General features: G+C 60.2%; 1 protein-coding gene across 4 annotated transcripts in view; it reads left to right on the top strand.

Annotated features, from left to right (window-relative positions):
* Positions 1-19,945, top strand: part of FOXP4 (forkhead box P4) — a 50,336-nt gene extending 30,391 nt beyond the window's left edge. The window contains exons 4-17 of one of the 4 annotated variants that reach the window (XM_057699851.1): positions 5,583-5,705; positions 6,230-6,316; positions 7,879-8,026; positions 8,167-8,380; positions 8,657-8,761; positions 9,496-9,583; positions 10,617-10,700; positions 10,797-11,004; positions 11,084-11,160; positions 11,897-11,998; positions 15,439-15,560; positions 16,981-17,047; positions 17,430-17,599; positions 18,019-19,945. In XM_057699851.1, coding sequence (XP_057555834.1) covers positions 5,583-5,705; positions 6,230-6,316; positions 7,879-8,026; positions 8,167-8,380; positions 8,657-8,761; positions 9,496-9,583; positions 10,617-10,700; positions 10,797-11,004; positions 11,084-11,160; positions 11,897-11,998; positions 15,439-15,560; positions 16,981-17,047; positions 17,430-17,599; positions 18,019-18,166 — 1,743 coding nt within the window. In that variant the 3' untranslated portion in view covers positions 18,167-19,945. Of the gene's footprint in view, positions 1-2,251; positions 5,706-6,229; positions 6,317-7,878; positions 8,027-8,166; positions 8,381-8,656; positions 8,762-9,495; positions 9,584-10,616; positions 10,701-10,796; positions 11,005-11,083; positions 11,161-11,896; positions 11,999-15,438; positions 15,561-16,980; positions 17,048-17,429; positions 17,600-18,018 lie in introns of those variants that run through there. The other 3 variants (XM_057699848.1, XM_057699850.1, XM_057699849.1) reach the window with 3 other exon arrangements.
* The last annotated feature ends 4,912 nt before the right edge of the window (positions 19,946-24,857 follow it).

Raw genomic sequence — 24,857 nt, 5'->3', positions numbered from 1 at the left:
CTCTCTCTGTCTCCCCGCGTTTCCTGTCTCTTGATGTCTCTCTGTCTCTTTTGTTTTCCTTTGCACAATCTGCCCTTTTTTTCCCCCTCTCCCTTCCCTGCAGCGTGCCGGCCCATCTGGCCGGCTGGGGGAGGGGAGATCGGGTTGGGGGGGGGGGGTGTAAGCCAGGCCTTCTGTTTACCTTTTGTGTCACAAAGAACTTGGGAGAATTGCAGTCTGAGTCGGGGTGGGTCACAGCTCCACGGGCAGCCTGCTCGCCTCCCCCGGCTCCCCTCCCCCTCGACAGGCAGCCAGGCTTCCTCGCTCTCCCCACCCCCCTTTGCTGGGAGGGGGGGGCGCTCCGAACTGGGGAGAGGATTAAGTGGGGCTTTGAAAGGAAGTTTATCTGAGGGAGGAAGGGGTGAGCACTGTCCGGCACTGGAGCCTGAGGGGTGGGGTGCTAGGGAAGAGGGGAAGGGAGGAGCAGACCAGGGATGGGGTACAGGGTGCCTGGAGAAGGACTGGGGACTGGGTTTTGTCCTGGGGCAGATTCCAGTGCTCTGTGGCTCTGGGGACATATCTGGGTTTTATGTAAAACAAGCTTACATTCCGAAAGTGCTTTCAAGAAGTTGAAGGTACCAGACAATTGTGCGGCCTGAGCCGTGGCCCTCTTTTAAAAGTCTCCAACCTAATGAGACAGCCCTCAGTGGGGAGGAATCAGTCAAAGAAGGGTAGGGGTCTGGGTGGCGGAGGGGAGGACAATTCGGATAGCCACTAATGGGAAGAAGAAAGTTCTCGCACTGCAATGAGGTAGAAGGTTCTCATGCCCGCATAGTGTCAGGACTGGGTCTCTTTGAATCAGGGAGCCCCCCGTATACTCCCTGGATCTGAAGTGGCCCTTGGGCTACTGTTCTGAATCTGTTCTGAATTTTCTACTCTGGGCCCAGCCTAGTACCCCCTTCTAAGAACAGGGAGGGGTAGGCTGGGGAACAGCAGGAATGTTCCCCAACCCAGAGAGGGTCTGCTGACCCAAGCCAGAGGGAGGTAGCTGCAGGGACTGAGGTCAGGCATCAGGAAGGACTTCGCGGCTGGGTACGACAGGTGGGATCTGAAATGACTGAGAAAGGAAGGGAGGCTGTGGAATCTTCCTTCAGAGACCATCCTCACTGCCAAAAATGAGAGAGGTCAGTCAACAAACACATACTCCGTGCTTCCTAAACCAACAGCATTTGCAGAGTGCTTGGCTGGGGCAGGCACTAGGTGATTTACAAAATCACCTCGTTTTATCCTCACCATCCAAGGGGGTAGATGCTGTTATTAGCCCCATTTTGCAGATGAGGCAGCTCAGGCCCAGAGAGGTTAAGAAACTTCTGCAAAGTCACGCAGTTGACACAGTTACGGGGCAGAGCCAGGCTTTGAACCCAAACAGCTAGCTCCAGAACTCATGCTTTCCTGCCTAGACTGTGACACTGCCACGTGCTCAGCCTAGTAGTGATGCGCAGGCCCCCATGCGGAGCCCTGGCCCAGGCATTCCCCAGGCTCAGGGAGAAGGGGGTTCTCAGGGCCGTGTCTGAACTTCTCCAGGAGTCTGGAGCCCCAGCTGCTGCTGATCTTCCCCCTCCTCCTCTCCTCCTCTCCCTCCTCCTCCTCCTCCTCCTCCTCCTCCTCTCCCTGCAACCCTGGATACCTTCCTTTCCTCTCATCACCACCCTCAGGTTCACAGTCTCCAAGGAAGTGAGCCTTCTGTCCCCAAGTGGGGTCCAAGACCTAGAAATAGCTTTTCTATGAGCTCAAGGCTGGTAGGGGGATAGTGCATTCTGTTGATTTGGAGCTTGAATGAAGTGGGAAATGCAGATCGATGGCAGCCTCTTTCCCAGTGGTCCCCAACTCAAGGCAGGATTGCCTGCCCATTCACCTGCCATTCATGTTCACCACCCCTCTCTTAGAGCCCGCTGCAGAAGAGTTTCTAAAACCAGATTAGGTCTCCAGCTCCCAACTGGAGATTGCCTGGTTTGTGCCTGGGCCTGGGCCCCAGGCAGGGAGAGCTCAGTCACAGCAGGCGGCACAGGTAGCTGGGAGTTGGGACAGAAGAGTGTCTAGGGCAGGCCCCTTAGCTGTGCCCAGCCTTTGTCTCATCCTCTCAGCCCCCTTGCGATTTCTAGAAGTTCTTCTTGGTGTCTCACCGTGATCTTTCTTGCTGCAGCTCCAGCCAGGACTGAGGACCACCTTCTGCTCATTTGCAAGGGAGTTTAACCTAAACTAAGCTCTGGCCTAGTCTCCCCACTCACCAGGGACCCCTGTGCCCATACTTAAAAGGTTGAGATTGGGTCCTTGATTCTGGCACCAAATTGTATCCATCCCAACCCTCAGCCTCCAAATAAGTTTGCTCGGTGTCAGGTACCACCCCTGCTCCTCCCAGCCCAGCACCCTGTAGTCACGGTGGTTGGAGGGCTCCAGGCCCGAGCGGGGTCCCTGAGGGAGGGGCTGGAGGCAGCTGTGGGCGTTTTGCCGGGGGCGCACACTGCCAGGGCTTTTGTAAGCATTTAGCGGCCCTGGCCGCCCTCCAGCTGGTGACTCACAGGCCTCGCTGGGCTGACTAGCTGACGGTGCCCATCCTGACACATCCCAGCCTGGTGAGGGGTCAGTGGGGACACCAGCGGAGCTCCAGCTCAGTTCTCAGAACCCCCAGGGGGTGTTAGGGGGAGGGATGGGCTCGGCCAGCTCGGGAGGTCAGCAGACAGCGGCCACCTCCCTGACCTTTCTTGACCCCACTGGGCCACCTTCGAGACACATACGCACGCGGTAATGCATCCAGATTGCTGTAGCCGCCTCTCCAGCCAGCTGCTCGGCCAGTTGGCAGGAACGGCAGGGGCCGGGGAGGCCTTCCAAGGTCATCTCTTCCATTCCCCTGCCTCCAAGAAGGAAAGCCCCCAGGAAGGAAATACCACATCCTTTCCTGCAGTCCACTCACAGTGACTCACACCCTTGGTGCATGGAAAGACTTTCTGGGTGTCTGGGCTCCGTCTCCCCGGCTGGGGGCCCTGTCCATCTCCTCCGGTTCAGTTCTCACAGCCGTGAGCATGGGAGGCCGAGAGCTTTGGTCCGAAGCGACCCTTGCCACGACTGCCCCTGGGACCAGAGTGCTGGGGCCCTGGCGCGCCTAAGGTGCACGCGTGGAGGAGGGGAGGGAAGGAGGGGAAAAGGAAAACCCAGAATGTTTTAAAAAGTGATTTTCTTTACATGTGTGTAGAATGTCACAGCATACAGATGACTTTCGGTTACCGCTTCTCCCACTGTCCCTCTAGGCCTCAGTTTTCTTATCCCTAAAATGGTGACAGCGATGGTACCCACCTCCCAGTGTTGCTGTGAGGATTCAGGGAGATAATACACATAAAGGGCTTAGCAAGTGCCTGGCACGCCAATCAGCCACCACCAACATCGTCTTGAGTAGTCCCATGAAGTGGGGAGGGCAGATGTGCCGAACCCCAGTTAGCAGATGCAGAAAGGGAGGCTTGGCGATTTCAAAGGACAGTCAGTGTCAGGGACAAGAACCTCGGTCACCTGACTCAGAAATCCAGGACTCTGAGCTCAGTGCCACCAGGTAGGGGGCCCCCATGTCAAAGGACAGGTGTGCAGCTGTCGCAGGGGCACCCAGCAGAGGATACAGGCTGGCTCTGTGGGGGGGTGGATCTGTGCCATGGTCGTCCCCCACCCCAGACCCTCCGAGAGTGGGGACCGGAACAGCCCTGCAGCCTGGCTTTCCTGAGTCTCCCCAGGAGACAGTTGTAAAGAGAGAGGTTGGCCTTTGGGATCTCTAGCCTCATCGAACCCTTGCGTTCCATTTCCACACACTCTTCTAACCCCTCTCAAGACCTGCTCTGGGGTGGGGCAGGCAGGGTGGGATGTGGGAACAGAGGGCACCGCGGAGCACGCAGACCTGGGCGTGAATCCCAACCTGGCCCCTTAAGGCTCCTCGTTAGAAGCCTCCCGGCGCCTTCCTTCGCTTGCTGTGGCCATGGCTAAAAAGCTGGGTGCCCCTTCCAGGGATGTTTGCGCAGAGATGACAGCGATGAAGGAGGGGAGGGAGCCCAGGCCTGGGGCACAGCCACTAGTGATGGAGGGGCGAGAAGAGGTGGGGGCAGTGAGACCTACCGATGTCCCTAGAGCCACTGCCCTTCCCCCACGCTCCTCTGCCTGGGGATGCCCTCACTGGTGGCTTAAGGCTGAGCCCTGCCCCTGCCAGGGATCCTGAATAGAACCAACTCCTCTTCTCCTGCCCCACCTGTGGGGCTGGGGGAAGGCGAAGGGCCCAGGAGTCCCCTGGGGACATAACCTGTCCTGTGCTGACCAGGACAAGTCTCTGCAGGACACTCCCCCTTGACGGGGCCGCCAGCACCCCTCGCTCCCCACCCCACGGTTGAACTGCTGGGGGAGGTAACTCAGCTCAGGGGAGCACACACTGAGCGAGTGCCTGCTGTGTGCTGGCTCTGCTAGGGCTGGGGAGTGAGACAGGAGATTAGAGAAGAGTCTTGTGCACGGAGGGGCTTGAAGAGTGACGGGGGTGGCCGACTGCCCCATCAGGAGGCCTGTCCTGCTCAAATAGCGCAGCAAGACAGTGGTGCAACTTGGGCTACCGTGGCTGTGACTACACAGGCTAGGGGTTTCAGGGGAACTGGGAATGAGGGAAAAGAATGATGGTACTGCTGTTCCCTGAACCTTTTTCCTGTAGCTAGATTCTCTGGGCCTCCTATAGAGGCCTCACCCAGGGTGGGGGACAGAAAGCTGCCCTACTTTGAGAATCCTGCATGTTCCAGCTGGAAGGAGGCACCTCTTGGAGTCCAATCCCTGTTTCATAGGTGAGGAAAGTGACATCTCAGAGACGGCCAGTGACTTGCCGGAGGTCACGTGGCAAGTTCAGTGCAGAGTGAGGAGGAGCGACCTGCCTCCCCGCGTCCCTAGTGGTTTCTTTCCACCGCACGTGGACCTAGTTAGGTGATTATACCTCCACACTCACACAGGGTGGCACCGACACTGCTCCCTGCGCGCCAGCTCCGGGCCCCTGTGTGTGCTGTCTAGACAGGCGTGCTGGAGTATGTGACACGGATGTGAGGGGGGCCAAAGTCCAGGTCCTCGCACCATGTGGCTGCATTTTGAAACCTTGCCATGGCTGCAGGCTGCCCCCTCGCCAGGCTCGCCGTGTGGATCGTGTTCTCGGAACAGACTGCGCAGGGTCAGCCGTCACTCCAAAGCATAGATTCTACTGGCCAGCGTCACTAGGGTCTAGTCTTCCCGCATTGAAGACAGCACATCCTATGATAACACCCAGCTGTCTGCAGGCTCTGTTCTAAGTATTAACTCCTTAGCCCTCATGATGCCCTTAAGAGACAGGCCCTATCGCTACTTCCATTGCAGAGACCCGAAAACCAAGAACGAGGGAGGTGAGTCACTTGTCTAGGGACACACAGCTAGCAGGTGGCAGAGCCAGAGCGTGAGCCCAGGCGGCTCATTGCGGAGCCACTCTGCCCTGCTGTGGGCAGGGCCTCGGGCGCGGGCCCTCCCGGGGTGGGGTGGAGGTGAGCGGGCTGACGGGGCCGGTCCCGCAGGTGCCTGTGTCAGTGGCCATGATGTCGCCGCAGATGCTCACCCCCCAGCAGATGCAGCAGATCCTGTCGCCCCCGCAGCTGCAGGCCTTGCTTCAGCAGCAGCAAGCACTCATGCTGCAGCAGGTGAGTCTGGGCCCGGGGGCCGCCCCGCTCCCACCCTGCGTACTTGCCAGCATCACCAAGGGCCAGAGCCGCGGCAGAAACCGGAGAGCCCGCTCTGGCCAGACTGACCTGCAGTCCTCCAGGGCAGCTGAGGCGAGGTCAGAGGTCGGGCCTCTCCCACAGCAGGCCGGCCCCCGCCCCCCAACCTCCCTCATGGCGTGCTGGCCCCACCTGTATCTCCAAACCCCAGGGAGGAACAGAGAACACCCTGCACCTTGTCCTGACCCACCAAGGGAGAGGGAGGGCTTGGCGCTGTGGGGCGGCGGAAGGGAAGCTCCGCTCTCCCTTCTCCATTCCCTCTTTGTCCAGGCTCTGTCTGCTCAGGGAGCCTCTCTCTGAGCAGACTTAGTGGACCGCGGAGAGCAGACATCTCCCTGGCGGACCGTCTGTTTCACAGCAGCCCAGTCACGAGAGGACTGGCGTTGCTTTGGGGCCCACAGTCCCTGCCCGCGCTAACTCATCCCCACCCTGCCGTCCACTCCCAGCTGCAGGAATATTACAAGAAGCAGCAAGAGCAGCTCCACTTACAGCTCCTCACCCAACAGCAGGCCGGGAAGCAGCAACCCAAAGAGGTGAGGGGCTCAGGCGGGGCCGGATGTGCCCTTCAAAAGACCCCCGCCCCTCACCTGCAGCGCCAGCCCTCTCCGGGCCGGAGGCTGGGAGTCCCAAAGTGGTCAGGACACAGTTGCCTTGTGGGGATAGTAGAGAAACTAGGAAAGGCTGGGGAAGGGGATTGGGGGAATGGGGTGATGGGGGCCACATTTCTCCATCGCCCCTCAACCCGTTCAGTCCTCCTCTCCTCGCCTTGTGTTGTTGGATTAGGAGAGCAGAAAGGCTGAGCCCTGTGTTATCTGAGCACGTACACGTAGCCATGTGTGTGAATGTCAGATGGTCCACACTCATGACCGGCTGCCTTGTGGTCCTGCCCTCTTCGCACCTGCTTGTCTCTTAGTGACCCAGCACCTCGGCCCTCCAGCCTGTTCCTGAGACTCTTTCAGTCCCTCCCTTCAGTCCTGCCCTAACTTCTGTTGCTTCTTAAAACATCCTGCCCTGCCTCTCCAGAGAACTCCCAGCCTACACCCCTACCCCATCTGGGCCAAAGTACCTCCTGAGCTTCCATACCAGGCCCTGCAGTGCCCACCCCCTACCCCCACACCCCTGTGTCCCAGACACACACTCCCCTCCTGCTGGCCAGACCGCAGCCGAGGTCCAGTTGCCTCTTCCCAGACGGCTGCCCTGCTCACAGTCCGTCATTCCCTCCCACCCTCAGCCTCCCCATCAAAGGTCTTTTCTCTGCATTATCTCTAGGCTGAATAGCCAGCCTCCCCATCCCACCTCCAGGGCAGGTGGGCCAAGCCATCCCTGCCTCCCAAGCACCCAGGAACATGCTTGGCTCCCGGGGCTCAGCAAAGACTTGCTGACAGGCTGACTCTCAGTGCTTGTGTGAAGTACTGAATCTGCGCGGGTGGGGGGTGGGGGGGCAGAGCAAGGGGGCAGGGAGGAGAGCGCGCGCAGAGTGAGCAACTGTGGCAGGGCAGGCGGCGGCGGGCACCTGGGCAGTAGCCATGTGACTCTTCCCTAGCCTGGGTCCTGATGACCTGTCGATGCTGAGCTTTTCAAGTCCCGTCAGATGCTTTGATTCTCTGTACCTAAGACGCAGGAGAGGAGAGGAGCTGGAGGGGAGAAGGCCCCCTCCTCCGAGCAGAAGGGGAGCACCCCGGGCGTGTGGGACGGGTGCCCGCCAGGCGGGAGGGGCCCCCGGAGTCTGACAGGCTCATCCATCATTGTGATGGGAGGCCCCCGGCCCTCCCCCGGGCGCGCACAGCTGCGGTGCGGGAGCCGGAGCCGCGGAAGGAGGGAGGCGGGAGCGGGCGGGCGTCGTGCTGCGTGTCTGGGTCTGGCCGTGTGTGTGCGCGCGCGCGTGCGTGCGTGCGTGCATGCGTGTTTACTGCAAGGAGGCATGCAGCCCTATGGAAGCTGGGCCGGGAGCAGGGAGGCTGCAGCTGCAGACGCCACCACGACAGCTCCGGGGGCCGACAGGCCCTGGGAGGGGGTGGCCGCAGGGTGGGGGCCAGATGGCACGCCCGAGGCTGATGGCACCGCTCTCTGCCCGCCCCCTCGGGCCCCCCACCAGGCACTGGGGAACAAGCAGCTGGCCTTCCAGCAGCAGCTCCTGCAAATGCAACAGTTGCAGCAGCAGCACCTGCTCAACCTGCAGAGACAGGGGCTGGTCAGCCTGCAGCCCAGCCAAGCCTCGGGGCCCCTCCAGACCCTCCCGCAAGGTGAGTGCCCCCCCCCCACCCAGCCCCAGCCCCACAGTCCTCACTGTCCCCGAGGGCAGGCAGCCCCTGCTCCCAGGGGTGGGGGGGGGGGCGTGTGTTCTCAGGGCGCCGCCAGCCTCCCCTCCCTCTCCCTCCCCCAGCAGCCGTGTGCCCGACGGACCTGCCCCAGCTGTGGAAGGGCGAGGGTGCCCCCGGGCAGCCCGCCGAGGACAGCGTCAAGCAGGAGGGGCTGGACCTCCCCGGCGCGGCCACCACCGCTACCTCGTTTGCCGTCCCCCCCAAAGTCTCACCCCCCCTCTCTCACCACACCCTGCCAAACGGACAGCCCGCTGTGCTCACACCTCGGAGAGACAGGTATGGGGAGGAGGCGCAGGAGGCGCTGCAGACCTGCCGGGGGACCGGCCTTGACCCTGAGGGCTGGCGCCTGTGGTGGGGGCTGGGGGGGGGGAGGCGTGCCGCTCAGGGACCGGAAAAGGTACCTTTCCCGGGACGCACACAGTTGTGCTCAGCCTCTGGCGAGCCTGCATTAGGGACAGAAGCGTCCTCAGTAGGGGGGCTGAGGCTGGGCGGGATCTGGGGCTGCTGGGGTCTTCAGGGTCCCTGGTCCCCATCTCCCTCCTGCCCACCCAGCTCCTCCCATGAGGAGACGCCCGGTTCCCACCCCCTCTACGGACACGGAGAGTGCAAGTGGCCAGGCTGTGAGACCCTGTGTGAAGATCTGGGCCAGTTTATCAAGTAGGTGTCACCCCCACGCTCCTTTGCCCCCGCCAGCCCGCCTCCCCTAACAGGGTCCCTCATCCCCCAGCCTGCCACCTAGCTTGCCCCTTCTTGGGCCTTCAGCCAGCAGCTGTCCTGCTGTCCTCACCCCAGGGGGGGCCTCGTTCCTCCTCTGCCCCCCGTCCTTTCCCTAACCGCTCCTGCCCCCTCCGCAGTCTGTATTCCTGGGCCGGCAGCCTCCCCACCCCACCCCCGGCTGCCGGAGCGGGAGAGGACGTCCCCCACCGCCCACCCCAGCTTCCCCCAGACTCAGCCCCGGAGAGGGGATGGCCTCGTGACGGCCTTCAGGCCTGGTGGACAGGCGGCTGGCAGCAGGCAGCCAGCTGCCACAGCCGTGCCAGGCTCTGTCACTGACTGATTAACTCTGCTGTCTCCCAGACCCTTGCAGCATCAGGGTCAAACAAATTGTTTTCACGCTTCGTCAGAGGTTTCCTTAATTAGTTCATTTGCAATTAGATCTCTCTGTAGCTGGGATTTTAGCAAAGACATCAAAGGAGGCTGACGAGAAGGCGGCTTCCTCCGTTGCCCCGTTTCTCGTTTTGCTTTTTTTCCCATCTCTTTCCCTTCTTTGTATCTCTTGGTCTGTCTGCTCTGCAGGCCGTGGGCGGGATTAAAGGGTGGGATGGGGAGGGTGGTGACAGCAGGAGAATCAGAGCCAACTTTCTCTTCTCCGCGCCCTCCTCCGCCGGAAGACACCTCAACACAGAGCACGCCCTGGACGACCGGAGCACGGCCCAGTGCCGCGTGCAGATGCAGGTGGTGCAGCAGCTGGAGATTCAGGTGTGGCCCCGGCTGCGGGGGAGGGGCGCTCCCATCCCTGCCCCACCGCAGCACTGACCTTCAAGGAGGGGTTTGGGGGGTCTCATGGAAGGGTCATCTCATGCTTTCTAGGTCCTCGTTACCACGGTTGTGAGGTGAGGGCAGCTGCATTCTGAGGGGGAAACCAAGGTTGGGGGCCTTTCTGCTGGGAGGTCCTGAAGAGACCCTTACTAATAAAAACAGCAAAAACAGTATGGATAGCTAACATGTTGAGCACTTGCTTTGTGCTGTTCTGAATACCTGTGTGACTCAAGGAATCCTCTGAACAGCCTTGTGTAGTTGGGAGGTACTGTTATCACGCCCAGTTTACAGATACAGAAAACAGAGGCACAGAGAGGGCAAGTAACTTGCCTCTGGTCACTCAGCCAGTGGGTAGCAGAGCTGGGATTAGAACCAAGGCAGCCTGGCTCCGGAGTCCACGCTCTACAGCATGGAATACTCCGGAGGCTACTCAGGACAGGCCATCAGGCAGCCAGTCAGTATTTACCCATTTCCCTCTGGCACCTAGCAGCGCGCCCTGCGTGAGAGGTTGGTTGTGAAAGCTCTATTGAATTTATGAACAGGGGATGAATGAATCATTCCTCCATTTCCGCGTCTCCATTCAGTGGGTGAGGGCACTCTCACACAAGTGCCACTGAACTTGGGTGTTGTTCGGCCACAGCCTCTGCCCTTGACAGGGAGAAAAGGCCTGTACTTTTGGGAAGAAGGCCCCCCCAGGTGCAGTGGCTGTGCTAGGCTCTAGGCTGGAGACGCACAGTCTGGAGAAGCAGGGAGGACTTCACGGGGCAGGCAGCCCCCAGCCCTGGCCTTGCGTGTGGCAGGGGCCGGAGGGGTCGGACAGAGTCGAGGCCTTCCAGGAGCAGGGGACGGAGGGAGCCGGGATGCCAAGGGCGGGGGCGAGTGGTGGTGGGGACAGGGGCTTGGGATGTGAAGGAGGAAGAGGGCCCAGCTGCCCCCCAGCCACAGCCCCTGCTCAGCTCCCCCGTCTCCACAGCTCGCCAAGGAGAGCGAGCGGCTGCAGGCCATGATGGCCCATCTGCACATGCGGCCCTCGGAGCCCAAGCCCTTCAGCCAGCCAGTGAGTGACTCTGCCCTTCCTGCGGCCTCCCAGAACCCCCCACCCGGCACCCCCACCCTTCGGCGCTGGTCTCAGCATCCTCCCCGTTGCTCACAGCTGAACCCAGTCTCCGGCTCCTCCTCATTCTCCAAGGTGACCATCTCCGCAGCCGACGCCTTCCCAGATGGTCTCGTACACCCCCCCACCTCGGCCGCCGCCCCTGTCACCCCGCTGCGACCCCCTGGCCTGGGCTCTGCCTCCCTGCACAGCGGAGGCCCCGCCCGCCGGAGGAGCAGCGATAAGTTCTGCTCCCCCATCTCCTCAGGTAAGGGCCACGGGCAGGGGCGCCTTTCCCCGAGCGGTACCCCCTCCTGGCCGCCTCACCCTCTGCCTGTCTCCCCCAGAGCTGGCCCAGAATCACGAGTTCTACAAGAACGCCGATGTCCGGCCCCCCTTCACCTATGCCTCCCTCATCCGCCAGGTGAGTGTGGGAAGGTGCACGGAGGCCGGGGCACGCAGGCTGCACCCCTCCCTCAGGGTCCCTTTCCATCTCACGTTTGTCCTCTGCCACTCGCACCTGCGTCTTCCTTCTCAGCCAGACAGCCCCTCACACGGGCTTTGGCTGAGCCGGCCTGCTGGTCGCTTGGACCTGTCTCTGGGGGCGCACACACTGTGTTTTGCTACTTAACACCCACTGTGTCATCCATTCTCCCATCTCCACGTACACACTCCCGTGAGATTATTTTCTGATAGACTTTTGTGGTCACTTATAGTCTCTCCTTTTCTTTATCTCTCACACGCACATGTGCGCGTACACACACACACACACACACACACACACCCCCCACCCACCTCATGCTTAGGGTACCCTCTACCAAAACCAGGAGAAATTCCAAACAGCCCCCACCCCCAGACCTCTTTGCCTTCCTTCCCAGGCTAGGGCAGGGGCCCTTGGAGTCCTTTTCCCTCCAGCAGAAATTCATGTGCTCCTCACACAAGTGCCTGGCCACTGAGGCCCGTGTTCCCTTCAGCCCCCAGCCCGCCCCTCTCAGGGGACCAGCGAGCACCCCCAGTCTTGTCCGCATGTTTCCACAGCGGGTCTCCTCTGCTCTCAGATGAGGTAGGGGTCACGCAGAGGAGAGCTGGGGGAGAGCACATGGGCCTGTGACCCTTGGAGGCCCAGACTGAGGGTCCCCGTACTTCTTCCTTGTCCACAGGCCATCCTGGAAACCCCCGACAGGCAGCTCACCCTGAATGAGATCTATAACTGGTTCACCAGGATGTTCGCCTATTTCCGGAGAAACACGGCCACCTGGAAGGTGAGGCATGCCCCTTCCTCCCCAGGCAGCCTTGGACATCTCCACATCCCTTTGACACCAAAGCTGCCTAACAATTAGCCACCTCAGGGAGGCAATTCTATAGAAATGGCCCCACCAGGCCCCAGGCTGGGCCCTGGGCCTTGGGCCCATCCACTCCCACCTCCACTTCTCTGGAGTGCTCCTCCGTGGGCCCAAAGACCCCAACCCCCTGAAGTATGGCCCCCAGGAGTCGGTAGTGCCTCAGCCTGGTAGGGAGGCCTGGGTTACATTCATAGAAGACGCGCGGGGTCCAGTTTCCTTGGCTAAAGGCCAAGATGGACCTGAAGGCTCTAAAGCCCAGGATGGGTGGGGGTGGGGGGGTCGCAGGCCTGGACCCGTGGGTGGACCAAGACCCTGGACTGTACACTGGGGAACAAACACAGGCCCTCACAGTCCCCGCAGCCCTGCTCTCAGCGGCAGGAAGATAATTGTCTTCATCCAATTAGTCATTTTCACACCTTCAGCCATAAGAGTTTTCCTGGGGGACCAGAAACAGGCAAGGGAGGGACCCTAGAAAAATGGGACGCAGAGATGTGTGGGCTGGGACACTAAGCCATTTGTTTTCTAGAGCCAGCATGGGGGTTGTGAGTCTGTCTTGTCTGTCTGTCTGATGGGTGAGAATATTAGGTTCTGTGCAGCAGTGTGGGAGGGAGTGAGGGAAAGGAGAAGAGAGTGTCAGTGCCCCGTGGGGAAGGATGGACACCAGGGAGAGTCCCCCATCTCAGAACCTGGGTTGGATCCCTGGCTCTTGAGTCCCTCTGCTGGCCAGTACAGAAGCTGCAGTTAAACAGCCTACTTCCCCCATCCCACCAGGTTTCAACAAGTGTCACTGAGGCCCCCTCCCCATCAGTGACCAGGACAAGGTGGGGTCTGTATAGGGCCCAGCCTTCTCTGCCTCGAGAGGGTGCTAAGTGCAGCAGGAGAGACTGCTCCGTGACCTTCCATATCCCCACGCCCAATTCCCAAAGCTTGGCAAAGAGGCTTCGAGGCTGGGACAGCTGCTCTGATTGGCTGTGAGTGATGTCATTTCCTGCCAACCACAGTTCTGCCCTCTCTCTGAGCCAGAAGGGCCTTCTTGGGGCCACCTGGTTCAGTCTCCAGCCTGCAGGCCAGTTTGGAGATCGGATTTCGTAAATGATAGAGTTCTGTACAGACATTTGGGATGATTACAATTGTTCTGTAACATTTACTTTAACATTGTATATTAATCCTCTACCTTTAGGGGGGTCAGTGTAGAGCCTCACTGCCATAGACAACCTCCTCCTTGAGGACAGAGGGCCACTCACCTACCTACCTTCCTTTCCTGTTCTCTCCTGTGTCACCCTCTGCAATCTCTACTTCTCCCCTTCAGGTCAGGAGGAGCTGGTTTAGGTGACTTTCTTAAACCCCTCGATGACCATCAGGAAGCCACCCCTCCCACAGCCCAACCCCCTGGGGCTTCATACCACCTTCGACTGGTGATCCAGCCTTGGTCATCTCAACAGCGTGTCTCCCTCCCAGGGTCTTCACCTCCATCTCCCCTCCCCTAGTCGAGGTCCCAGCAAGAAGCCAGCTCAGTGGGGGACCTTCCCTGTTTAGCTGTGCTCTGCTGCTGCTTCTGCCACTCGGGGCACTGCCTGTGCCCTCCTTGTGGCACAGCAGAATCCATCTCAGCTTGCAGTCCACTCTGACCTTCAGGGTTTTTGCCTCCAAGCTTCCATTCACGTCACTTGGGAAGTGCACCCTGTCTACGCCCAGCTCTGTTTCCTTTCCACCCCCACTTCCGACCCGTTTATCTGCCCCGTGCGGTCCCTCCCCTTCTCGACTATTTCAGCTTCCTTTGCTCCCTCCTTTTACTCTCTCAGGTCCCCACCGTGGGACGCTGCCCACTTCAGCCCAGGGCAGCAGGGTCGGGAGCCGGCGTGGGCCAGGCCAGCTGCCGTTCACCCAGGGACAGAGCTGCCATCTGCCGAGCGGATGGTCCTCGCCAGCCCTCCCCGTGTCCGTCCCCTCCCAGGGCCCGTGTTGTGGGCCCATCCTTTTGTTTACGCAGCCCCCGCCAGACCTCTTAAATTGCCGTTAATGTTTCAGCGTAACGAATTAGTCTCTCATCACGAATCAGGCTCCGAAATGAGGGAAAAAAGCCCCGGTGAGGCCATCCTCGGAAATTGGGGTCATTCTCATTTGCAACGCGCAGGACCAGAGCCCCGTAATACGGGCAAATTCATTCCAAGGCAGGAGCCCCGGCGTGATTAGGCCCTTTGTAATTATCGCTCGGAGAGATTCCACTCCAGCCGCCCGCCTCCCTCGTGGATTAGCAGGCGAGTCGGAAAAATACACAGGATTTAATTAGAGGCAAATTAAAATTGGTAATGAAATCGGGCCAGTTGCACGTGGCAAGCGTTGGAAGGGAGAAAGGGAGAGGGGATCTCCAGGGGCACCGGCTGCCCGCCCAGCCTGCTTGCTTCCCCACTTAGAAATGTAAAGAGGAGACAAGGATGGGGATTTGGGGGTGGGGAAGCTGAGGGGGGACAGGGAACAGGGAAAGGGACGGCTGCCGGGGGCGGGGTGACGCTGAGAGAGGAGAGCATGGGGACGGGAGTGAGAGATGTGGTGGGCAGTGGGGGTGAGGGTGGATTAGGGCCCCAGCCCAGGCTCCCGGGGGGTGCGGGGCGGTGTTGGGCCAAGCACCCCCGCCCCCACCCACGTGTCCTACAAACCAGATGACCTCCGTGCCTGAAGTTATCCTGCTGGGAGGAGGTGGGACCGACAAGGTGACTTTTCCTCGTTTCCCTCCTCTTCCTGCTGTACAGCCACTAAACCCACGCTCTCCTTTCTCCCAGCCTCCTTATGTTAACAAGTATGTACTAGGCTTCTGCTGTACACCTCATGCTCTCAACAGGCTGTCTGTTCTGAGCCACGGCCCAAAGTCAAGGCTCCCCCTCTCCAAGGGGGTCAAGGAAGGTTGCAGTGAGGCTTCCTGAGTCAGTCCCAAAACTTTGAAAGGCTTCATGGGAGCTCTCTGTGCACCTGAGGTAAAGCGTGCCCGGCTCACTGACGTGCCAGGGCCTGAGTGTGATCTCGTGCAGATCAGAAGCCCTAACAGCTGCGAGCATCTGACGATGATGGGCAGACAGATCATTGCTGCTTAGGTGTCATGCACTTGGTAGACAGAGTTTTCCACAATGCGGCAGGGAGAAGGGAGCGGGCCCTGCAGCGGGCTGGCGGTGGTGAGGATGCTGGGAGCCCCGGCTCCAGGGGCCGACAGGGGCCTCCCCCTCCCCTGACGGTGTCTTCTCCCGCCCGGCCCTCCCCCTGCGTGTCGCTGGGGAGGGCGGGTCGCGGGGACCCTCCTCTCTGTGCTCCCCGAAGCGGAGGAGGGGCCGCCTCTGAGCACCTGCTTTTTGTCACCGTACCCCCAGAACGCGGTGCGACACAACCTCAGCCTGCACAAGTGCTTCGTGCGCGTGGAGAACGTCAAGGGCGCCGTGTGGACTGTGGACGAGCGGGAGTACCAGAAGCGGAGACCGCCAAAGATGACGGGGTACGTGGGCCCCCCCCCACCCCCCCCCATGCCTCTCCAGGGCCCCTCTGTGGGGTTGGGTGGGGAGAGAGAGGGGCGAAGGAGCCCAGGAGAGCCTGGCGTCTGGAAGTGACAGGTGATTAGGAAGAGGACAGTTCTGTCTTCTGCTTCTGACTGAAGGAAGGAGCTGAGGGGAACCTGGCACCTGAGAAGGACAGAGGCCCAAAGTAGCCCCAGCCAGAGGTGGGGCATAGGCGAAGGGCAGCCAGCGTGGCCATTGGTGAGGGGGCAGCCATCCCCAGAGCATCTCTCCCCCGTCCTGTCACAGGATGAGCCAAACTGTGAGATCCCCAAGCCCCACCTCTTCATTTTACAGGGAGATGAGGCCCAGAGAGGGACAGGGGCTGGAGGGCGGTCACACAGCAGATTCCTGGCAGAGCTGGGTCGCTGACCTCTACCACACAGCACTTTCAGTGGAAACTGAGGAACCTGGGGGGGGAGTCAGAGCCTCCTCTTTCAGCTTCCCCTCCAGCACCGCCACCTCCCCACCCCATGTGGGCTCGCCTACACATCTTGGGCCAGAGGCCTATGAGGAGAGAGAAGTCTGAAGCAAGTTAGATGGCTATCTGTGGGTGCCTGTTCCCCTCAAAGATTCCTTCTTCCCAGACACGAGCCTCTCTACGCTCAGGCAGCTGAGAGAGACAGAGGGGTAGGGTTGGGACCCAAAAAGGAAAGCCATCCCCTTCTGAGTGCCCCCACGTGCCAGTCACAACGCTTGGAATCTTCATGTCCCGCTATCAACTTGGAATCAGAAAACCTGGGCTCAAATTACACCTCTATTTCTCACCAGCTGTGTGACCTTGGGCCAATTCCTTCATCTCTCTGAGATGCTCTCTCAACTGGGGGTAGTCACTGTGGAAGGACGGCCTTAAGGCATTGCTTTTCCTGACCCAACTCCTGAACACTCTTTTGTACAGGAAAGCCTTTGGGGTGGAGCACATGGGGACAGGATGAGCACATGGCTTCCTGGATGTCCCACACTTCAGGATGGCTAGAAAGCGGAGTTTACAGATAGGGGACTGCGGAGGCTGTCACTCAGACCTTGCCGCACATCGGGAAATCTAGACTGGAGAAAAACAATACTGGGCCACCTGATGTGGTGACAGACACTGGGAGGGATCTGGGTCCCACTTATCAGCTCTGAGGCCCTGGGCACATTCCAGGGCCCCTAGGAGCCCCGGCAGCTCGCCTGTGGAGGGGGCTGTGGGAGCCTGCTGTGCCGGGTCAGCAGGAGGATTGAGCACGGTGGGCACAGCCAACTCCGGCCTCCCAGGATGATGAATGGGACAGTCCCTGGCACAGAGCAGGCCCTCGGTCAGAGTCAAGGCCTGAGTGAGGAACAAGCAGATGAATGAAGCAGACCCTGCCTTCCCTCCTCCAGGAGCCCCACCCTGGTGAAGAACATGGTCTCGAGCCTCGGTTACGGAGCACTTAACGCCAGCTACCAGGTAGTGGACTGGTCCCTGCCCGGCGCCCATCCCTTTCCCTCCAGCGCCCTGGCCTGCAGAAGAGACCTTCCCCCACCCTCCCCGGCAGAGACAGGGCACAGAGCAGGGAGGTTGGCGTAGCCCGTGGCAACCCCTTCCCCGGCTTACCCATCTGGGGGGTCGGGGTCCTCTGTTTCCCTGGAAGGAAGGAAGTCAGGCCCGGTCCTCCAGAAAGCCGGGGGGGCAGGTCAGGGTCAGAGCGCTGGCCTTGGGAGGGGTGCCGGGGACCTGCCAGCACGCGCACGCACGCACGGGAGGCTCTCTGCGGCTGGGGAGGGACAGCACGTGACGGGGTGGAGCCCGCCCACCGGCCCCCGCTCTCGCCCCCCGCTCTCGCCCCCAGGCCGCCCTGGCGGAGAGCAGCGGCGCCCTCCTCGGCAGCCCCGGCGTGCTGAGCCCTGGCTGCGCCAGCAGCCTCCCGCCCCTCAGCCACGACGGCCTGGGCGCCCCCGTGGAGCTGCTGCCCAGCAACGGCAGCAGCAGCCCCCCTCGCCTCTCCCCGCCCCAGTACAGGTGAGCCCGCGGCACGGGCCCCGCCCACTGCAGTGTCCCCCCCCCCCCCCCCCCCCCCCGACATCGGGAAGGCAGAATCTTCTCCCCATCTGGTCGCCTCCGGCACAGCTCTCTTCCCAGGGCAGGGGGCCCCTCTTCCTCCTCGTGTCCGCCCTGCCCCCACCCTCTTATTTCCCTCCCTTCTCCATCCTCTGCCCTCTCTCTCCTTCCCAACGAAAAGCGGTCTCTGTCCGTCCCAACATTCCCTTTCCTTTGAAGAGAGGCCTGGGGGAGACCGGCCTGAGACGTCAGGCCCCGGCAGCTCAGAGATGAGGGGGTCCCGGGGAGGGCCCAGCGCCCCCAGATTCTGCGTGTGTTTTGGGCTGGGGGGCGGGCTGGGGAAGACCCCCAGGATGCCCACCTCATCCCTTCTGTCACAGCCACCAGGTGCAGGTGAAAGAGGAGCCAGCCGAGGCGGAGGAGGACCGGCGGCCGGGGCCTCCCCTGGGGCCCCCCAACCCCAGCACCGCGGGGCCTCCAGAAGACAGGGACCTGGAGGAGGAGCTGCCGGGAGAGGAACTGTCCTAAGGGCCTCTAGGGGCAGGCAGGGCAGGGGTGAGACCCCTCCCTCCCGCAACCCAGGCCCCACCCACCCCCACTCCACGCCCCGCCCAACCTCAAGGCACTTCCAGGACTCAGATGGGGGCTGGGCCAGCAACTCTCCCCCGAGGGGACACAGAACCCCTGGTCTGGGACCGGCAGAGGACACGGAGGGCCCAGACCCCTCCTCAGACCCCCCTGCATCTGAATCCCTCCTCCCCCCCCAACCACCAGCAGCAGCAGGGCCCGCCTCCCCCACCAGCTTGCCCCTACAGGGCCCCTCCACGCCATGGAGACCCGCGGGCGGGGCTAAGCCACCCTCTCACACCCAGGGCCCCCCACCCCTGGCTCTGGCAGTGTTCTCTGGCCAGAGGCCCCCCTTTCCCTAATCCGTGCTCCCTTCCACCTTCTTGTGCAGTACTGTGAAGAGGTAACTCCACCCCCACTCCTGCCCCTGCCCTGGGCTGGGGGTGGGCGGAGCTAAAGTCTCAGAGCAGCCCCAGAGGGAACCTGCTGCCTCAGCTGTGCCCCTTCAAAAGTCACAGCTTGGGCGGGGGGGACAAGGCAAGTGCCCTGTGGGGAGCGGGGGGGTCCATGGGAGCAGGGCTGCCCGGCTCCAGGTCTCCCCGGCTCCAGGTCTCCCCCCCCCCCCCCGCCCCACCCGGAGTGAACGGGGCCTCCACCCCTGCCTGCTGGGTGCTATCCCCCGCGCCAGGGAGCATAGGAAGAGGCCCGGTGCCCACCTCCTCCACAGAGGCCTGTGCCCAGGGGACTCGTGGAGGCGGGGCCGCTGATGGCAGCCAAGTGACCCTTGAGACTGGAGTCGGGGCCCCAGGTGGTGCCAGGACTGCAGGGAAGCATCTGCCTCTGTCTGGGGAAGGGCCAGGCGGCAGCCAGGATTGAGGGGTGGGTGGGACGCAGACGGTGGCTGCTGTGACCCGACAGGGCGCTCCCACCCTAGCCTTCAGGTCCCCCATCGCAGTCTTCCCTCACCCGCCCTCAGCACCCCTTCCCTGTCATCCCTCCTCCCCCACCAGTTACACAGATGACCAAAGACCTTTCTTATGCCGGAAGCAAAAACCAAAACTTTTTGTTGGCTTTTTCCTTTGTCGCCTCCCATACCCCCTGCTCCTCCCACTTCCCTCCCCGGCCCCAGGCTGGAAGCCCTCCCCCACTTAAGTTATTGTTTTAAACCAAAGTTTACAGTGTCTGTTGGTGGCCAGGACCCTCTCTCTCCACCCTCCCTCCACCCCACCCTGAGGACCCTGGGACTCAGTAGAGGCTGGGGGCCGCCTCTGCTCTTGCCCAGCCTGGGGGAAGGAAAGCAGGCAGAGGGGACGAGGTGGGCAGCCCTTGGCACCCTGCAGGGTTCTCATCCCCTTGGGCGGGGGGCATGGGAGCCCTCTTCCCAGCGCTGGGCTGCTTACTGGGGGCTCTCCAGACCCTTCCCTCCAGGACCAAGTCCCCCATCACACTGGGAGTGTGGATTCCAGCAAAGGAGCTGGGAAAAAAGTGAGACTCTCCACAGACCCCCTATGGGGGACCTGCAGCTTGAGGCCAAGCACTGGGTGTGTTTGATGCTTATGGCACCCCAGGCCAGGCCCCTTTGCTGAGAAGACTCCTTGGACTGTTTCCCAAGAAACCCCCACACACACCCCTTCACAAGCCACCCCTCCCAAGAGGCAGGGGGCCCTCTGCCCCCTCCCCTGTGTACTCCCCACCTGTGTTCTGTTTGACCAGCACAGAAATATTAAAGGTCCTCTATTCACCGGGCCCTTCGTGTGTCAGCAAGGGAGGGAGGGCAGGGGTGTGAAAGCAAAAGGTGGTTCTGGGTGGGCGGGGGCTCCTGAAGGGGCGCTTCCTGCACGTGTGGGAGTGGGCTTGAGCCCCAGGCACCAGTGCCTCCACCTTCACGGCAGGGGCTCCAGCGCCTCCCTGCACCGCCCGGCCGTCTTTCCATTTGGCAGGTCTTTGCATCCTCCTGTTTTCTCCCAAAGTCACAACTCCTTGGCCCAGTTCCTTCCTGGGTTTGAAACCCAGGTTCCCGCCTGGGTGTTTTCATCAGGGAGTAGATTTCCTCCAGGGATGGAGAGGGTTCCTCCCACACGCCCAGGTGCTCTCTGGGCCCATCACCGTGTCTTCCTGGGCGCTACCTGGATAGGGGAGTGTGTGTGGCACTGAGATGCTCACCCGCCCCCGCGTGCAGTGTCATAACACTGGTGGGCCCAGGTCAAAAGGGTGATTCTCGCCCACGCAGAGGGGACCCCGGAGAGCTGGGGGAGGAAGAGGTTCAGGCTGTTTAAGGCAGGGCAGGCTGCGGGGGGGCACCACCACACCAGCCCAAATCCAATCAAATCCTGGCTCGCCACTCGCTGCCTCTCCCCGATAGGGGAGCCCCCTCCTGCTCAGACCCCACTGGGTTATCTGCCAGTTCCCTCCCTCCCTGCACTGTGGTCACCTTCCAGACACTCCCTCCTCGAGGGCAGGACCCAAGAAGGAGCGTATGTACTTGGGGGACGTGCAGAGGGAGGGGGGAGGATGTTGAGAAAGCAGCAGAACTAGAATAAGGAACCCCACAAATCACCAAACTGCTGGAACTTTCCAAAAGCCAAGCTGGAGGGAAACAGAGCAGGAAAGAGACAGCAGAAGCTGGAGACTGAGTCGCCGCTGACTTCTGGGTCCCAGGCCCTTCCTACTCTCAACCATCATCTGTGTCCTGTCTCTCAATCTTCCCACTTTCTGTCCACCCCACCTTCTCCCCTCCTCCCCCTGCTCTAATCCTCTGGACATTGTCATAGAGCCTGGGGTGAATCCCTTGGCCCTTCTTAGGGAGGGCATCTCAGGAGGGGCCCAGCCAGGTCAGGCCAGGGGGGCTCAGCCTGGGGGCTTGGAGTCACCACCCTCTGCCCTCTGGCTTGCCCACCAGCCACTATGAAGAAGTAGCACTGCTAATACTGTAATCTGTCACCCTCGCCCTCTGTGGAGGCCACCAGGGTTCTGTACAGTAGAACTGGCTGCATGTAGTTGGTGTGGACAACGGCATTCTCTACAACACAATAAAAGTTACCCTCAGTTTCACGGTGGCCGCTTCCCTTCACCCCCTTCCCCTTGGGACCCACCAGCCTCCTAGAAAATCCAGAAGTGTCGGCTGCCGAACTCCCTACTCCACCCACGGAAGAAGATTTTTTTCCAAGCTGGCCCTGGGAGCATCCTTCCCACACGAGAAACTCTAAAGGGACAAGACTACACCCAGCCTCACTTCCAGGACAGTCCTTCCAGTGGTCTAACTTCAGTTTCTCCTGCTTCAAACTTGAGTCCTTTTTTTTTTTCATTCCTCCCCGCAGGTATCTGGCAAATGTCTGGTCAGTACATTTGGACATGGGGTGAAGATCTATCCCAGGTGTTGGCAGAGAAGAAGGTCTTACAGTATAAGAAACAGGAGGCTGCTGTGGACCTCCATCTTCTGAGTACAGACTCAATAATTCCTTTCTGATCTGACCGGTCCCACGTGGGACACCCCTCCCCATCATATACCATTATGTTCTTCTAAATAACCACCTCCCCCGCCCCACCCCAATCATGTTTCTCTGTCAGGAATCTCTGCATGCTGCCTAGCCGCTCTCCTTCCTACTGTCACGTGCAGCTATTGTGGGGCAGGTTGTTAGCTCTGGAGTGTTTCCTGGTCTGTTTCTGCATGTACTGGGGGAAGAGAGAAGCTATCTTTGCAAACTGTTCTCAGGCTGGGAAAAAAAAAAAAAAGGATACTCCAAGTCGGGCATTTTGAGGGTGAGACGGTGGCTCTGTGGGCTCTGCATTGGGCAGAAATCCCCTTCCCCTCACATTCAAGCTCTTCTCTCCCCCCAACCTTTCATTTAACGCACCACCCTTGGCCACGGCCTCTGTCAATGGCCAGCAGAGGGCGCCTCAGACAAAGCCGAGCTTTTGCTCCTCTTCGGGCAAACTTGCCTTCCAGGGGAGGATGGGGGGTGGGGGTGGGGAGGGCCTGCTTAACTTCCTGTGACCACAGCGGCCCTGCAGCCCCATGTCCCAGAGAGCAGTCTCTAGGCCAGGGCAGAAAGGGGTTCCTCCTGCAGTTTGGGGGCGTCCAGACCCCTCCAACGTGTGAGCTATGAAGCAGCCTGAGTAGACACGGGAGAAGTAAGAGAGAGGAGAAAACAGCCGTCTGCAGAGAACACGCCTCTGGAGCCTAGTCCACTCCACACAACAAAGGGCTCAGTAAAGATTTTTAATGGTAACAATAATCACTCACATTTAATGCTCTTATCATGTACCACGCACTATTCTAGAAGCCTTATGTTTTGTGTAATCCTCGCAACAACTCTGAGTTAGATACTATTATTATCCCCATGTTACAGGTGGGGAAACTGAGACTCAGGGAATCAGAAGCTAACATGAAGCTGTAAGAATGAGGAATTTGGCTTGCAGTGGGGAAAGGGAAGAGGGCAGCTCCGTGGCTTAGTCTCAGCTTTCTCGTGACACTGTTCACTTTGGCTTTCCTCCCACCCCTTGTTGGAGACTCCCAAAGGGGAAACTGAGGTACAGAGTGCCTCAGAGCCAGGAATCAGGCCCTGACTTCAGCGTTCCCCAGGTGCTGTTCTCTCACCTCTAGAATGAGGTAAGTTGGGGCTTGGAATACCCGTGAGGGACAGAGGGAACCGGAAAAAGAAGGTTGAAACGCCCTGTGAAACTGATCAGACGGGGGTGGGTAGTTGGGGGCCTTCTGCTGGAGTACGGAGCCTGAGCAGTGAAGGCAAAGAGGCCCCTGAGCAGGGCTGGGGGGTGGGTGCAGACTCACATGGACCGCCCCCCCAGACGTACACACGCACACAAGCGTACACCTGAGCACGTGCACAGACACGTGGACACACACACGTGCTGCTAATCGGCTACACTTACACCAAGAGGTTCCTTCCATCTAGAAAGCCTGCAATTATCCTGTGGCCACCAGGGCAGGGACACATACCACACGGTAGTCACAGTGACATCCCATCACACAGGCCCAGGTCCCCTCCACACCTGCAGTCTGCCTCCGCCTTAGGTTCAAAAGTTTAGAAAAACAGCCCTTCCCCAGAAGGTGGTCACAGTGGCAGCCCAGGCTGAAAGGCCCTCTGTCCTACCCAAGAGGGGCTGGGGAGAGGGGGAGGGGAGGGGGCACTGGCCACCTTTGAAAGGTGGGTCGAATTAACAGGGGTGGTACAGGGTGGGGTGGGCATTCTGGAGCTCCTGGCCCTGAGTAGAAGGCTACCCTCGCTAGGGGTCAGGGCCCCTCCTGCTTTCAGACCTGGAACTCAGACTGTCTCCATTGGGTGCTGCCTGGGCTCAGGAACAGGCCAAGAGCAGGGATGGGGTGGGCCGACCCCAGAGAAGCACAGGACTCAGCTCTCAGAGAGCTGGTTCTCTGGCTGGGAAACTAATGGGGATCAGGACTGCAGGGGTTCAGATCCTGCCTCTGCGACTTGCTAGCTCTGTGGCCTTGGGAAAACTTCTTGACCTCCCTGGGCTTCGGTTTCCTCATCTGTAGGTTGGGGTGGGGCGATCCTCACTGGCTTGTTAAGAAGATGAATGATACATCATATAAAGATGTGTCTAATGCATATTGGGCCCCCAGCACATAATAGCTGTTAACCAAATGTGGTCTTGGATGTCAATTACCATGGGGGTCAGGGGGCCCGTGTGCTCCTGGAGGACTTCCTGTAAGAGAGGCTGCAGCTGGGAGGGGGAAATTTGAATAGGAAGCGAGGAGAAACATTCTAGGCTTGTAGATGGACCTAGATGGAGCTTCGGGAAGGTTCATGTGGCAGAAAACAAAGGCCTGAGTGAGGGAGAGAGCGGCAGGGGCAGGGAAGCCAGTGGAACAACAGAAGCCTGGCCCGCCACTCTCATTGCCAACCCACATTTACATCCTCTGGCACCAGGCTGTGCCTCGGACAAGTGAATTGCGGTGCAGGCTCCTTATCTATAAAGTGGTGATAAGAATCCCTGCCTCCTCAGAAGATCGAGGGGAGAATTAAATGGAATCATGGATGTGAAGCATGCACACGGGCCCACACCTACTGATACCCTGTCAGGGGTGATGCTGCTGGTGCCGCTGACAAAGATTGAGGAGTTTACATCAGAGGTGGACAGTCTGGTACTTCAGCAAATACACAAGTGGCTGGGCAGGGGCTACATAAGTGGTTCCATCACCCCACGCTGTGGCCTTCAGAGGTGTTCAGAGCAGGCTTCTTGGAGGAGATATGGTGCTGGAGGAGCCTCGAGGGACAGATAAGACTCAGCAGGAGAGCCTGGCAAGTGGGGCAACCACCGAGAGAAGCCAGGGGTGGGACGAGTTGGGACATTTGGTGGAGAGCCAGGAAGGCCTGAGGCTGCAGTGCTGGGAGATGATACTGGAAAGCCAGTGGGGGCCAGACTGTGAAGGGTCCAAAGGCAAACTGGGGATCCAGGATGGGGGGCCAGGGGCAGCACCCAGGAGAGGGTTTAGAGCAGAGAGGGACCAACCAACATCAGGTGTGGGGAGAAAGTAGCTATGGGCCGAGTGGGCTAAGTTGGGGCTGTGGGGGCCGTTAGGTGGCTACTGGAGTTGTCCAGGTGACAGGTGATAGAGTCCTAAATAGGGAGGTCGCTTTGGAAAATGATATCGGGAAGCCTTTTAAACAAC

The sequence above is a fragment of the Hippopotamus amphibius genome, chromosome 11, assembly GCF_030028045.1.
Source record: "Hippopotamus amphibius kiboko isolate mHipAmp2 chromosome 11, mHipAmp2.hap2, whole genome shotgun sequence".
Taxonomy (NCBI): domain Eukaryota; kingdom Metazoa; phylum Chordata; class Mammalia; order Artiodactyla; family Hippopotamidae; genus Hippopotamus; species Hippopotamus amphibius.
This window is presented reverse-complemented; position numbering and strand designations above follow the sequence as displayed.